At 45.0% G+C, this 15,858-nt stretch overlaps 2 protein-coding genes across 2 annotated transcripts; both read left to right on the forward strand.

Annotated features, from left to right (window-relative positions):
- The first annotated feature begins 704 nt into the window (after positions 1-704).
- shtn3 (shootin 3) lies at positions 705-10,392 on the forward strand. Its single transcript, XM_068326152.1, has 17 exons — positions 705-791; positions 1,958-2,018; positions 3,606-3,700; positions 3,838-3,968; positions 4,089-4,224; positions 4,309-4,390; positions 4,918-5,012; positions 5,081-5,227; positions 5,301-5,454; positions 6,096-6,273; positions 6,370-6,440; positions 6,567-6,670; positions 6,779-6,793; positions 6,964-7,026; positions 7,911-8,043; positions 8,313-8,613; positions 8,685-10,392. The coding sequence occupies exons 1-17, from the start codon at positions 705-707 to the stop codon at positions 8,794-8,796; spliced, it is 1,965 nt and encodes a 654-aa protein (XP_068182253.1). The 3' UTR covers positions 8,797-10,392.
- Positions 10,393-13,504: 3,112 nt separating this feature from the next.
- Positions 13,505-15,838, forward strand: thoc3 (THO complex 3). Its single transcript, XM_068325832.1, has 6 exons — positions 13,505-13,705; positions 14,369-14,525; positions 14,606-14,810; positions 14,965-15,126; positions 15,217-15,317; positions 15,478-15,838. Exons 1-6 carry the CDS (start codon positions 13,520-13,522, stop codon positions 15,639-15,641), a joined length of 975 nt encoding a protein of 324 aa, XP_068181933.1. The 5' UTR covers positions 13,505-13,519; the 3' UTR covers positions 15,642-15,838.
- Positions 15,839-15,858: the final 20 nt, after the last annotated feature.

Genomic DNA, 15,858 nt, shown 5'->3' on the forward strand with positions numbered 1-15,858 from the left:
TGTTTTCTTCCGGTTTCAGCGGATTCGAGCTTTAAAACCGCAACCCGGAGTTAATTCCCCCTCGGTTTTATTTAATTATTATTTATTAATTTATTATACATGAAGCTATTTATAATATAATAAATAAAAATTAAAAATAAATAAGAATAATAAATGAAATAATAATTTGCTGAAAAGAATTCTGGAACGTTTGATCTGAACTAACAACAAAATCAAGTCATTTCTTCCTCTGACCCAGACCCACCCCTATAATTTAATGTTGATAAAGACATTTCTTTACTTTTTGAGATATTTTGGACTCAAACTAAATTTAATGAGAAGTAAAAAAAAAAACGGAGCCCTAACTGGATCTCATTATGTCGGACTCTCCCATCTGCCCTGAACGCACCGCGGCGCCCCGGCGGTGCAGTTATACTTTATTAAGAAATAAAAATAAATGAAGATGGACGTTTTTAAGATGAGTCAAAATGAGAAAGAGTCAAGGGAGGAAATGGGAGGAGGAGGTGGATGAGGGGGGAGGAGGGCAGCAGATGGTGCTGAGGAGGAGGAGGAGGAGGATCCTATCTGCCGGTACCGGGATGCTTTCCTCTTCATCCCATGTGTTCGGGAGTAAAATGGGCGAAACGCGCTGCTAGAATAAACCTCACAAATCCGCGTGTGGTTAAAAAAAAAATCAGATTGTTCCACTTTCCCACTCCTTCGTGATGTTTCCCTGCTCATCAGCCGCCCGGATGGGGGGATGCGAGGAAGAGGAGGAGGAGGAGGGGAGGGATGCACACACGCAAACAGAGGTAAACCGGTAATACCAGCCCAAAATGTTCGGTTCGGTTCAGGATTCCCATCATCTGCGGGTCTCCTGTAGTGGGGAGGAGGGGGGGGGGTCCAGTCTGCAGGTCCGCGTCGCTCCTCCAGGACGCGGGAGCAGAATCCACGGACCGGACCCCTCCCTAAATTTGTCGCTCCTCTCGCCATTTGAATGGAGCGATGAACTGACTCCATTTTCCGTTAGTGTGTGTGTGAGTGTGTGTGTGTGTGTGAGTGTGTGTGTGAGTGTGTGTGTGTTAATGTCATTGATTTGCTGATTTGTGGAAGTCACGTGACGTAGATGGTCGTTAGTCTCCATCCCTCTAATCGGACAGAAACAGTCTTTAGTTTATTTAGAATAAGCTTCTGTCATCCTTTCACTGACGGCTTCTGATTGGCTCAGAGCGACAGCGATCGCAAAAGGGAATCCAACACGCAACCCTGCCTTGCTTTAACTTCTTGGTCACTGAAGGATTCCTTCCAGAGCCTCGAACCCACAGCCGGACCTCAGGTTTTAGTCAGGTCCAGCTTCGTCGATGGGGGAGTGGGAAGGGGCGTGTCCTTCTGCTCCGGATGTGCCGACTCTTCCTCTGATTGGCTGAACTCGAGGATGACGCGTTTTCTGTTCATTCATTTCCTCTGAATGTCCATTTGTTCTTGTTCTGAACAGCTGAGAGTTAATTAGTTCACTGCTGCGTTTAAAGGCGTTCGTTAAAAAGAGACTTACTGAGTCATTTTAACTAACAGCAGCAAAACGTCTGAGCAAAACGGTCATGTGACTTTCTAAAACATGTGTCCACTTATATGTTTCCCTGATTTTGTGCGTATATGTTTGTTTTGAAATGTTTATGTTTATGTTTGTTTATATGTGGTGTTGTGTGTTTGTAGTGCAATTGTTTTTTCTCTTGTATATTTATTTATGGTAATGGTGGAAAGATCTATCTATCTATCTATCTATCTATCTATCTATCTATCTATCTATCTATCTATCTATCTATCTATCTATCTATCTATCTATCTATCTATCTATCTATCTATCTATCTATCTATCGTAGTATTACGTAGTGACTCGCCTGAATGCACCTTGTGGTCGTCGCTGACCTCAGGTCAGCGCGGTCAGGTGACCTCACCTGGACTCTTTCCTGTCCTGCAGTGCAACAGACTGACTGAAGAGAGAGACGAGGCCGAGAGACAACTGAAGCACATCAAGAGAGGTGAGTCCAGACACACCTGGTTTCGTTGTTGCCCCTCCCCCTCGGGGTTCTGTTTCGCCCTTTGTTTGATGACACCTTGAATGGACGGAGGATGCGAAACAGGGAACATCTGAAGTTCTGCCTTTGTTGTCTTGATTGTGAGGCCGTTATATCAATGTAACCTGAAAACATGTCTGAACTTCCTTAGCAACATGCTAACTAGGAGCTAAAACAGTGTGAGGGATTTTGGTGTGTCTGAAACACGATAGAAAACCCTACAGTGCAGTACTCCGTCTCTGTGGTAGAACTGCCAGGTGGGGGCGCTGTTTCCCCTTCTCCTCGACTTAAGGCGGACGAGTCGCGACAACGTCGTCACTAACGATCAGGGATCATGTGACACATCAGTTTAGCCTGACAGAAGGCAGGCGACTCCTTTCACACCTGGTCCTCCAAATGGGTGGGCCGTTTCCATAGCGACAGTCATGTTATTTAGCCAGCAGTGGCGGAGCATCAGTGTCGCTAAGCGAAGGCGCTCGACATCGGATGACTCCAGGCGTCGGTCATGACTATTCACACAGGTAACGTTTGACGAAAGTCAGTTTGTGTGAAACATTTAAGGCAACATTTAGAGGAGGATTTGTTAGCTTAGCCGCAAGCTAAAGCTGCGTAAAGATAAACGACTAATTCACTTTTTAACGGCAGGCTTCGGGAATTCTGCTCTCTGTGTAGCTTCTTTGCGTTTGCCGTTTGTTTAAATGAATTATGAAGCGTATAAAGATGACTCCGTCGTCCAATGGGAGATGTTTTCCTGGACGGTCTGAACCGGTTCGCCACCTGTTCTCATGGTAACGGGAGAACCGGGAAGGAGTTCAGCTCAGGGTCGTGTTTCTGAACGCCTCAGGGGTACAGGTTTCATGTCTCATAGACAACAAATCCAACCTGACAGGTGGCACACCTGAAAGTGGCTAGCTGATGTTAGCATGCTTAGCATACATTTTGTTCAGAACGTCACGATCTCCAGAGGATTTATCCCAACCTAACGACTGTTACTCTACCGCCACCAGCTGGTCAAAGGTTGTTTTTTTTAAAAATCTTTCATAGATTCCTAAAAATATTTATTGGGATGGAAACAGCTAATTAGCGACTGTTAGCGGGCTAACACTCCAAACTAAACCGTACACACGTCGGACTCTTTGCCAGGATGACCAGATGATCCCAGGAAGAGGAGCCGGTTGTTATTAATGAACGTTATTTAACCAGGAAACATCCCATTGAGATTAAGAACCTCTTTCATAGGGCAGTCCTGTCATTTAATCTTTTATCCATTTCACTTATTTATTCATTCACAGCCTCTCTGAAGACAGACGAACGTCCTCTCATCATATTATTACTGTGAATTATTGAAAACTCCTGCCATCAATTATTCAGCGGCTGAAAATGAAGGAATCGTGTGGGGCTTCACAACTCCTGCCTAACTCCGTCCTGAATTTTCTTTCCGCTGACTAATCAATGAAAAAGGTCTTGTGGATCTTTTAGATTCAGATCTTGTGTGTGTGTGTGTGTGTGTGTGTGTGTGTGTGTGTGTGTGTGTGTGTGTGTGTGTGTCAGTGTCTCAGATGGTGATCGAGGAGGTGAACGTCCTGCAGACTCAGCTGGAGATCGAGAAGTCGTGTCGTGAGAACGCAGAGGAGCTGGCGAAGAAGGTCTCACACACACACACACACACACACACACACACACACACACACACACACACACACACACACACACACACACACACACACTCACACAAACACACACTGAGCAGCACTTTATTTACCCTCACCGTGTTGACCTTTAGCTGACCTCTGAGAACAGGAAGTTGAAGTACTTGAGTCTGTCATCACGCCCATGTTTGGACGAGCTGCTGCCCACCATCAGCGACGGCATCGTCACGGAAACCGGCTCCGAATCGGACGCCTTCAGGCACCAGTTTGAAGGTAGAGACGCTTCCTTCAGCACCAGAGTGTAGATGTTTGATGGTCTCCAGAGGATGGACCTCACACAGCTCGGCTGCTGCACGTTCGTGCATTCCTATTGTTGATATTGGAGGACGTCCTCAGCCAATCACTGCCCTTCGTCTGTGTCAGAGCTGAGGGAGACGGTAAACATCTTGTTGGAGGAGAAGAAGAGCTTCATCTGCAAGATCCATGAGCAGCGGCAGCAGATAGAACAGCTGACGTCACAGGTTCGTTAATAGAGTTAATAGGTTCGTTGCGTTTGCGTCCGACTGGCTGGATGTTGAAGGTTGTTGTTGGTTCTGTCGCTGCAGGTGCAGACGGATGAGGCTGAGATGAAAGAACTACGTGAAACGGTGGAGCAGCAGAAGAAAACCATCAAGAGGTTCAACAGAGGTGAGTCCCGACGAACACGAGGATCCGAACCGACACCAAAGATCCAGTCCAACGCTGGAGACGGAAGAAAGTTCAGTCGTACCTCGAGATACGAGATGTTTGAGATATGAGCAAATGCTGAAACACGAGCCATGTTAGTTCCGCTAGCTGGCAGATGGATACGACATCAGTGAGACCGGATCTCGTTCTTGTTGGTGTAGTAAAGAGTAAAGACGTAGCTCGTGTGCTCTCGTGATTTTTGCGTTTTTTTTTTTCATTCTTTATCATTATTTACGCAACTTATATAGAATTAATTATTCACAGGTAAAGTCTGCATGTCTATTGGTTGATATAAAGATGTTTTTTTTCATAATTTAGGGGGTTTGGGTCTTTTTTTACAAGGATTGAAATGATTTTAGTCATTTTAAATGATTAAATGTTTGACTGACGAGTTCAGTTACGGAACAGATTAAACTCGTATCTCCAGGTTTTACTGTAACTGTAGATCTAAATTGTGCCTGTTGTCTTCTCTTTCTCTCTCTCTCCAGTCTCCACGATGGCTGCTGAGGAGTACGATGGGATGAAGGAGCAGCTGGACTTGGAACACAGTCTGCGAGTCAAAGCTGAGTCTTACGCTCATGAGGTAAAACACACACAAACATCAGTGTGTAAATAGAGCCTCTCCTCTTCATCGTTTGCTGCCTCCTACAGATGCTGGTGAAGCAGAAGGAGGCCAACAGACAGAGCGTTCTCCTTCTCCAGAGCTCTGATCCCAGCGATCAGCTCCTGAAGGCTCTGGAGGAGGTCGCCACCATCACCAAGACCCTGGAGGAGGAGCGTCTGCAGCATCAGCAGAAGGTGGACCACCGACACGTAAGGTATCATCAGAGGTTTGGTCTGAGGATCTGATGAGGTCCTGACCTGTGTGCAGGTGGAGAGCCTGGAGGCCCAGCTGGAGAGCAGCAGCATGAAGGAGCAGCTGGAGGGTCTGCAGAGGCAGCTGGAGCTGCTGGAGGTGGAGAAGAAGGAGGCGGAGGCACGGCTGGAGGAAACAGCGAAGAAGAACCAGGAGCTGGAGAACAGAGGTGAGTTCAGGTCGGGACGGGTTCATCACATGGAGACCGGAGGAGCATCGACCACAAGACTGTTAACAGGACAGGAATATAGATCGTTTCCTTTTAGCCTGGTCAGCAGTTCTGACGAAGGTCACAGAACCACAAAGGTCCAGATAGACTTTAATGATGATGGAAAGACACAAACCACTTCTGTAAACACACAAACATCATCTGTAAACACACAAACATCATCTGTAAACACACAAACATCATCTGTAAACACACAAACATCATCTGTAAACACACAAACATCATCTGTAAACACACAAACATCATCTGTAAACACACAAACATCATCTGTAAACACACAAACATCATTTGTAAACACACAAACATCATCTATAAACACACAAACATCATCTGTAAACACACAAACATCATCTGTAAACACACAAACATCATCTGTAAACACACAAATGTCATCTGTAAACACACAAACATCATCTGTAAACACACAAACATCATCTGTAAACACACAAACATCATCTGTAAACACACAAACATCATCTATAAACACACAAACATCATCTGTAAACACACAAACATCATCTGTAAACACACAAACATCATCTGTAAACACACAAACCTCTTCTAAGTTCTCCTTCCTCCAGTCCATCAGCTACAGCTGGACTCCCAGGTAAACGTAACCATGACGACCTGCACAGGACACCCTCCCCCTGAACCTGGGTTTGCGCCTCCTCCCGTCCCCCTCCCGCAGCCGCCGCCTCCACCTCCTCCTCCACCCCCACCCCCTCCTCCACCTCCCCCCTCGAGGTGCAACCCCCTCAGGTGAGGAGAGCACACATGACTAAAGGTGTGACACACGACTCGCTGGTTGGTCAGAAACGTGAACCGATGCTCAGGTGTCGTCTCTGAATCTCTCAGCTCTCTGATCGCCATCATGAGGAAGTCCTCAAAGGGCTTGAAGGCCACGGCGAAGCAGGAACAACCGCCAGGTGAGTCTCGCCGCACCTTTATTACTTCCTCAAATAATATCCAGTGTGCGTGTCTTTTGAGATCAACATGGATGTATGCGTTACCATGGAAACAGGAAACATGTGATGTTCTCTTCCCTTCTGTAGCTACTGAGGGTGTGGACGAGGTGAAAGTGAAGGCCGTCAATGAAATGATGGAAAGAATCAAACATGGCGTCGTCCTGCGGCCCGTGAAGAGTCAGGAGAACAAGGTTGAAAGCATTTCTTTGGCTCATTGGTGTTGTGATGTCACGTAGTTGAACTTCTTCTGATTGGTCTGTTCTATTCCCTCCCCATGCTGGACTTTTACGATGCCACAGAGACCCGCAGCAAAAGTGAGTAAATTGAGTTTTTGGGGTAGTTCTAAGGGGTGGCATTGGTCTTTATGGTGACGTGACCTTTTGATGTTCTTCTCGAGTTCATGGACGTACGTCTGGTGATAAAAGGATGTTTCTGAAAAGTGGAGAAATCAGAAGAAAATAAACTTTTTTTCTTGTTTTTCCAGCCAACCCCAGTGTGTGAGGAGGAGCAGCAGGAGAGCGCCATGGAAGAACTGAAGGGCATCCTGGTAAACATAGTTTTTAACCCATGTCGTTATGGTGACGCCATTAAAGGTGCTCTTGGAAATGGAAGGTGCTGGAGCCTATCCCAACCGGCTATTGGCAAAAGGTGGGGTACTCCTCGGATAAGACGCCAGCTCATCTCGTGGCTGAGATGCCTTCCATTTCTAAAAGGATTTGTAATGGAGCTCCCCTCCATGAATGTGGTGCCATCTGCTGAAAGCCAACTCCTCTTGGCTCAGGTCCATGAACACCTTGAGCACCCAATCACAAACAGTTCATCATGGACCTATGATGATCTGGATCGCCTCCAGAACTCTAACTGACTGTTCCCAACCCTTGTAAAACACTTCAGTAGGTCTGTTTAGAACATTGGGTTCCCTTTAACGGACAGACAAACCAGTAGAGACTAAAACTTCACCTTCTTGTCGAAGGTGATGAACATTTTATGACCCAGAAGCAAAGACTTATACAATGAGAACAGGTCCACTCAGAGGGTTGGCAAGGATTCTGGTCCAGACTGAATAGGCTTAGAGCAAGAGTCAGTAGGTGTAGGTGCTTAACGGTTCAGATATAAGAACTTGTGAAGCTGTAACTGACGAACCCAACTACATAGTTCTTTATCAGTGGCAGGGTTGAACTGTTTGTGTCAGCTTTGGTCGACTCTAGTTAGGTAGGTCTAGTTAATGTAACTTTAACACGGCAGGAGTTTTGGTAAGTAAGGAGTGTCCCGTTGCATTTAGTGATGTTTCCCAAGAAAGATGTAAACAGGAAAACCAAAGACGATCCAGAAGGCCCATTCTGGAAGAGGTCACCTCGATATCAATATAAATCCACCTTAACCCAATCAGTCATGAAAAAGCACTGGGTGCCCACTGTCTTCCTCTTTCAGGGAACGGTGAAGAAGAGCCCCAGCAGAGGCTCTCAGGAGTCCGGGCCGTCACCACCTGGGAAGAAGGACAGTGAGCTGGAGGTCATCTTGAGACGCCGACGCAACAAGGCAGGAGACCCTGGAGGTCAGGATGGTCTGCTCTTAGTTTGAAATGTCTCTCAAGATTAAACGGCTATTTGTTGGTAATCAATCAAAAGTGATGAATAGATTATGAATGGCCAGATTCTTGAGGTTATATGACTTCCACCGACTCATTTCGCTTTGTTTCACATTTTTAACCTTGTGCATGGTCCATTTTTAATGGTTAGCCTGAAAACTTTTGGGGAAATTTTTCTCTAGGCAGGACCAGCCTGGGTGGATCCCAGAATGAGAACATCATTCTGGTTTCTTTGTCCTCCTCAGATGATCTGCAGGGCCAGATGAGCCAGGTCTCGTCTTCAGACAGTCTGAATGGGGGGCGCACCAGTAGCGACTCGGGCAAGGATCCAGAAGTGCCGAACATCCCCTCTAACTTTGTGGGACCCAAGATTAATCCTGAAAGGCGGGGATCAGGACCTGGTCCCATTGTACCCAGGAGAAGGAGCTCAGATGAAAGCAAAGAGCCCAGAGTGAACTCCTGGCAGGGGAGGAAGTCCTGCAGCTCGCTGTCTGAGGAAGAAAGAGAAAAGGCAACATCTCCGATTAGCAACGGCGCCATCAGCAGGTAGAACCGATCTATTCCAGTCTGATCAGATATCTTTAGTTTGGTTCCTCAGACTGTCATTGTTGTTCCAGTGTTGGAGACAATGACCCAACCTCCAAGTGTGTCCAGTCAAACGGAGTAGCCGAACCCGTAGAAGAGTCCACCAACTGCACCCCCTCAGTCAACGGTAGCACCACAGCCTAGCGCCAGGAGGGACTCTTAGGGTCCCAGGTTGGCTTCTGGAAACTGATGTCACAGTGATGTCATCAATGTTCCCTCCCACACCAACAGGTTCAGGGTCAATCCCACCATTTGGGTCAGAAGCCGAATGAAAATGTTGATTTTGTTGTAGGTTTTTTTTTTTTTTTTTGAGATTATGGTGGTTCTAGTTTGAAAATGAACGGATATCTGTGAACACAGGTCACCAAACATAGCCAACTCCTCAAGGGTTTCTTATTTACTAAAATGTTTCACCTGCTTTAAAGGAATAGTGCAACGGAAGTGAATAAAAGTGAGTCTTTTATCTAATCATCTCCATGTCAACGGAGAAGTAGGTGAAGTTCTGTAAAAGTGTTCTTCTAAACACCAGGGGAAAAAAGTTGGAGACTAGGGTAAGTCATTCCATGCTGCTCACGCTGTGTAATCAAATTCTCCAGAAGATCTAAACTGGTGTGAAAAGACTTTCCCAAGATGAGATGTTCACCGCAGATTGTTAAACATGTCTTAGGAAAAAACACCAGTGGAAAAAACACCAGAGCTTTGCTGAAGCCACAAGAAGTGCCTCTGGATGCATGAACATAACTCACTAATGCTTTAAAATGAGGAGTAAATAATACAGCAAAGCTTTTCTTACTGTAATGTGGCAAAAATAAGTTGGGAGTCTTTTAATGGCTGGTGTTGATTGAATCCGGATCTGATCTGTGGTCATGTGACCCAGTAGAGAACAATCCGATCAGATCATTTGGGTTTGAACACCAGAGACCTGTACCATAAAGCTGTCGTGGTAACCTATGCTGAACACCTAACCTGCTCCGGAGCAGGATAAGTTCAGGATAAGAGCTCAGCAGGTATAACAGCCCCACCTACTAACCAATCAGAGCTCAGCAGGTATAACAGCCCCACCTACTGACCAATCAGGTCTCTTGGAAAATGGGCTGTCCGTTTTATGAGAACCCCGTGGATCTTAGTGCACAGCTTGTGCGAAGAGCGCTCAGGCAGAGAGAATATTAGAGATGGCTGTAATCCGTTGGAATTGCCTGAACTGAACGAAAGGTAGAGGTTTTGGGGAGAGGGGTTACATTACATCTGTCACCTGCTGCAGCCTCACATCAGGAATGGAACGCACCCCAACCACGCGCTGACAATCCCACACAGTGTGCATTGCACTGAGGTTCTTTGCCACAGTTAATATATTTCTTAGTGATGTTCGTAATTATCATGATGTCCTTAAATCCCTCGTTGGATGGGCTACAAGCAAGCCACAGATAAAATGCCATCAATCACATGCCATAAAGAAAAATGTGGTACATTCATACATTTATGGAACACACAGATGTTACTGTAGTCAGATATACAGTACAAGTGCAGTCATAGTGGGGAAGTAATATTATAATGGCACTAACTTCCGCATTGACACAGTCGGCCATGTTTTGCTAGCGATCCTTGCGGCGTTTGGCAGCTGCAACTGTGTTGCTTTTTGCCTGGATTATTGATTTGTATTGATCATATTTAAGAATTATTATTGTTTGCTCCTCTGTTGTGAAATATGCGACTCGGGCTGGTTTGCTTCATGTAATGCAGCAACCTCCGCCTTTTTTATGTGAGCGCGCACAGATCTAGAGTGGACAAGCCTGAATTGAATTAGTGAGTTGATAGCCGGCTTTATGGTACCGAAAATCCGGAGGGCGGATATCTCGGTAAGTGAAGCCAGATGAGGAAGAGGAAGCCCAGCTAGGTTAACCAAGCTTTATGGTACAGGTCTCAGGAGTCGTATCAGTGATGTGACGTTTGTTGTTGTTGGTGATGAGATGACTTCTGATTGGAGGACAGAGGTTTACATTTCAGTTTGAAGGAGGTCATCAGAATTAACTTTTAGACTAACTTTTAGATTAACTTTTTTTTAGAATTTTTTGTTTTTCTTGATGGTCCTGTGATGTCCAAAGAGCAGGGCTCAAACGGACTGCTGAGTAGAACTAAATGCAAACTACCCTGAATTAACGCAGTGATGATAGAGCAACCATTCCTGCAGTGGCTGAAGCTCAATAACTGGATCAACGGTTTTAGATTTCCTGGAAAGAAACTGTGGATCCTAAAGAACTCTCCGAGATGTACGAAGAAACCTACTCTTTTTTACTCAAAACCTCAGTTTTCTTCAGACTCCATAGGTTGATGTTCTCCTTCTGTTTGATGCGTTCAATGTCATCAGTTCAGAACTAGCAGGGGTGCACAAATGACTCAAGTCTACTTAGTCTTGTCTTGTCTGACCAATGCCACACCTGCCTGGTGTCATGCATGATCAGTCAGTTCAGTAGAAACATGAAAACACAACTTTGTTGGTGGAGGTAATCAGAAAGTTCTGAGCTTCATCAGTGGAAATGGTCTTCTTCCAAAACCTGTGAGGTAATCCAGTTAAACCAGTCAAACCAGGGTTTAGTTAAACCCAGAACCAGACATTTGCTGGTGGCAGGAAGCAAAAGAACCCAGAGAGAACCCCCCCCCACAGGCATGGGGTGAACAGAGACAGTCCATGTAGAACTGGACCAGGTCCTCTGATGGATCTGAACCCAGGACCAGTGTTAACCAACCAACCAACCAACCAACCAACCAACCAACCAACCAACACAGCCAAATTAACAATTAACCAACAGATGTAAATGGAACCATCTTTGCTGTGGTTGAGAAAAGACCACTGAAGGTCTTAAGTTCTCATCCTATGAGTGGACATTTCTTCTCAGTCTTTAGAACTGTTTAGTCTATAAAATCCCAACGTTCCCCAACCGCCACTAAATTAGCAGCCAAATATGCTCCCCAAGCCTGTAATAACTACAATCCCTCCATCCCTCCTAAATCTGTTGCACATCTAATAAAATAATTTTATATAATCATGAAAAGGTTCCTCTGGACTAAAAGCACTTGATAGATTGATAAGTAAACCAAGTTTACCCAACAAACTGTTTCCAAAAAGTGACATGACTGAGAGTTCTGGTGTTTTCAGTGACAATTGTGCACCCCTGAGTGTCGTATCCAGGTATTCATGAACTTCCTTGGAGTCAAAAACAACCAAATATCCAGAGAGTACTGTCCCTCTGCTGCTGTCCAGGTGTAGCGTGCTGACTATCAGTGTGTTGTGGTCCTCATGTCAACGATCGGTCATGAGACAGTAGCGCCGTTCCAACGAAATCACATCCGACAAAATGTTCTCAGGATTCAGGACAAACAAAAAGAGCCATTTCTGAACTTTTCTATCTTGAGTTCACCTTTGTAAGACGCCGTCACAGAACATAAAACCCGTTAGTCAGATAGAAGATCTCAGCTTTCTGGTGATGATATTCCCACTGATTAAAAACATCGTTTAGCCTCAAAGTTGAATTTTTTTTAAATGGATTTAAAATTTGAGGTTGTACCAATAGAATGTTAGAATAAGATAGTAGATATTTCGTCTTTTTTTTTCAAATTAAATATATTTATAAATCTTGCAAGTAAAGTAACCCATACTTTAAGTGGGAGATGAGCGAGTCAAGCTCTCTTATGGGTTGAATGAAAGGATGAGGAAGAGGAGAGTAATTTCTACCTTCATCATGTCATTAACGTACTGTACATCGAACTCAGACCTCTCCACAGACGGTTGCTGAACTCTTGTAATACCTTTAGTGGTGTGAAATCTACCGGGACACCGTCACAGTCCCGTCACTGGAGAGAAGACGTCTTCCAACATGCTGCCCTCCAACCGGATCAGCTGAGTCTAGTGCCCTGCAGACGCATTACGTCATTGTTTCTGTACTTAATCAATAGCCACCATCACATTTCACCATGCATTCCTTGACTTTCCTGAGGTCTGCGCTCTACCTATGTCTTGATGCACCAACAAGTATGCAATTACATGAGGCACATTTGTATGACGCTTGAATACCTTGTCATGAATTTCTAAGTGAAAGTGCATTTTATTCTAGTAGGTGTTTGACAGGATTGTGTAAATTTAAAGTCACAGTTCAACCAACAATGAGAATTAAGTTGTCGTCATGGGGATGGAATGTTCGTAGAAACAACCAAGACACTCGTGAATAATCCCACTCAGAAGCCTTATGTTGCTCCAGAGTAGGGTAAGATTCCATTTTTGGGTGAACTGTTCTTTGAATGAGCCGTTAGGCTTCACACATAATAATCTATTAAATCATTGGCTGCCACAGGCCTTTCAGATGGATGAACATTTGGGTCCTTATAGAGTGGCTATTGGTTCTGTGGCGGCTGTGGTTTGGGTGACTAGATATTTTGTGTGTGTTTGGAATATAAATGTTTAAAAAAATTTGATGATCACTTTAAAAAAAATTGCATTTCAAACTGAAACAAGTTGTTTGTCTTTATTTGATCATTTATCCATAACATCTCGGTGTCGACGGATAAAAAAAATGAAATTAAAATGGCAGCAAGAACTCTGACATACATCAATTAATCTACTTATCTTGGACAGTAAGAATGGGCAACATGATAACAAGAAGATAAAAACTGGAAATGACATTATAAAAATAAAAATCACAAGAACTTTCATATAAATATGAAATCAATATAAGTTTTTAAAAGAAACAGGGATCACTTATCGCTCAGGTGCTGTTGCTCTTCCTTTTACGCCTCCAGTCCAGTAGGTGGCGCCCGCCAACCTCCACCAGCGAAGAAGAAGAAGACGAGGAAGCGGAAGAAGACGAAGAAGGAAATGAAGATGGCTTCGCGATACTATCAGGAGATGCAGGAGAGCTTTAGAAACAACAATAAAAGCCGAGAATTCCCAGCTCACACAGCGAAAGTTCACTCGGTGGCGTGGAGCTGTGACGGCCGGAGGCTGGCCTCCGGTTCTTTCGATAAAACCGCCAGCGTGTTCGTCCTGGAGAGGGACCGGCTGGTGGGTAGTCCGCTAGCACGCTAAACCTAGGAAGCTAACACTAGGAAGCTAACGTGAGGAAGCTAACGCCAGGAAGCTAACGTGAGGAAGCTAACGCTAGGAAGCTAACGTGAGGAAGCTAACGCTAGCCTGCTTCCAATGAATGGACGAGCGGGTCTTTAGCTTTAGCGCTGGTATAAAACCATAAAAGTCCGTGATGTTATTTAATAACACGAAATAACGTTTGGATGTGAAGTGATTTAAAACTAACTTCAGCTTTCGAGCTAACTAGCGCCATGTTTGTTAGTGTTAAATAAAGCTAAAACCAACTTTATAATAATATAATTCCACCACCACGGATATGGAGACTTTTGTGTCATTAAAGTTTATTTCGGAACTCGATAATTCTGATGAACACTTTATTTTAGAACCGGATCTCGACGTCCTTCCCTAGTTACTTAGTTGTTTTGATTGACAGCCCGCCTACAGTGTCCAGATGTAGCTGGCTAACTAGCAATTAGCCAGCTACATAGCAATTGTTTATATAATATTTTAGGCAATCTGGTGGAAAAGTATTGTCAGGAAAATCATGAATACGTTTTTAATCATTTTTCTGAGGCAGTAAAACAAAACCCAGATCCCAGAACTGTTCTGATGAGGTTATTGATTGTTTACCTGCACCAGGTGAAGGAAAACAACTACAGAGGTCACGGCGACAGTGTTGATCAGCTCTGTTGGCATCCATCCAACCCCGATCTGTTTGTTACGGCATCAGGAGACAAGACCATCCGCATCTGGGACGTCCGCACCACCAAATGCATTGCCACTGTCAATACGAAAGGTAGGTCGGTTCATGTTTCTGTGGCGTTTGAGAAGCAAAATGTCATAGGATCTTTGAAAAGTCTGACATCCTGCTTTTAGGAGAGAACATCAACATCTGCTGGAGCCCTGATGATCAGACCATTGCCGTTGGGAATAAAGAGGATGTGGTGACCTTCATTGACGCCAAGACGCATCGATCCAGAGCCGAAGAGCAGTTCAAGTTCGAGGTGAACGAAATCTCCTGGAACAATGACAACGACATGTTCTTCCTCACCAACGGAAACGGATGCATCAACATTCTGAGGTAAGAATGCAAAAAAACAGGTGGAGCTGCGGTCAGCTTTAGTCTGGACGAAGGTCGGGACGATCTTCACCAGCTTCCACATGCTTGTGTTTCCTGCTCATCAGTGATGGTGTGACGTCAGACACCTGGTATCTTCTGTTCTCTGCCTTTGCAGCTATCCGGAGCTGAAGCCCATCCAGTCCATCAACGCTCACCCGTCCAATTGCATCTGCATCAAGTTCGACCCCACAGGGAAGTACTTTGCCACAGGAAGTGCCGACGCCTTGGTCAGCCTGTGGGATGTGGAGGAACTGGTGTGTGTACGCTGCTTCTCCAGGTTGGTGTAACGCATTAGATCTGCTGTGAGCCTTAGTTTGTCGATCATGGTGTGTTTATCGATCTGATGGGTTGTCATTGATGGATTCAGGCTGGATTGGCCTGTGAGGACACTGAGCTTCAGCCACGATGGCAAAATGTTGGCGTCAGCCTCCGAGGATCACTTCATCGATATCGCCGAGGTGGAAACAGGTCAGTACGAGACCAGCTCAGTTTCTCCTTTTTTGAGCACCTCATAAAGTAGAAAAGGAATTAAAAATATTTTTGTCTTCAATGTCTAGAGAGAAAACTAACAAAAATACAAACAGATTTCATATTTTTTCCACTCGCCCATCTTGTCGATCGCTCACAGGAGAGAAGCTGTGGGAGGTGCAGTGTGATTCTCCCACCTTCACCGTTGCCTGGCACCCCAAGAGGCCTCTGCTGGCCTACGCCTGTGACGACAAGGAGGGCAAATACGAAAACAACCGGGAGGCGGGCACGGTGAAGCTCTTTGGCCTGCCCAACGACTCGTGAGATCAGTTCCTACCGTTAACAGTCTTCACGCCTGAGGAGAGAGAAACGGAAGCCCCACATGTGCTGCAGTGACATCTGGTCACCAGCAGGTGGTGCCGCAATTAACGTAGTTTAAAGCTACTGACTTTATTCCATGTTCTTTGCTGTAATATATATTGTTTATGTAAAGATGTTTTTGATATTAAAATCAGCTTCCTTTATAAAACTCGTGTAGCTG

The sequence above is a fragment of the Antennarius striatus genome, chromosome 10, assembly GCF_040054535.1.
Source record: "Antennarius striatus isolate MH-2024 chromosome 10, ASM4005453v1, whole genome shotgun sequence".
In the NCBI taxonomy this organism is placed as follows: domain Eukaryota; kingdom Metazoa; phylum Chordata; class Actinopteri; order Lophiiformes; family Antennariidae; genus Antennarius; species Antennarius striatus.

Coding starts and splice junctions, on each gene's coding strand:
- shtn3 (XM_068326152.1), top strand. CDS start 705: ATGTTTCCCTGCTCATCAGCCGCCCGGATGGGGGGATGCGAGGAAGAG. Junction 6,441..6,566: donor GAAGCAGGAACAACCGCCAG/GTGAGTCTCGCC, acceptor TCCCTTCTGTAG/CTACTGAGGGTGTGGACGAG. Junction 8,044..8,312: donor AGACCCTGGAGGTCAGGATG/GTCTGCTCTTAG, acceptor TGTCCTCCTCAG/ATGATCTGCAGGGCCAGATG.
- thoc3 (XM_068325832.1), top strand. CDS start 13,520: ATGAAGATGGCTTCGCGATACTATCAGGAGATGCAGGAGAGCTTTAGA. Junction 14,526..14,605: donor TGCCACTGTCAATACGAAAG/GTAGGTCGGTTC, acceptor TCCTGCTTTTAG/GAGAGAACATCAACATCTGC. Junction 15,127..15,216: donor TGTGTACGCTGCTTCTCCAG/GTTGGTGTAACG, acceptor TGATGGATTCAG/GCTGGATTGGCCTGTGAGGA.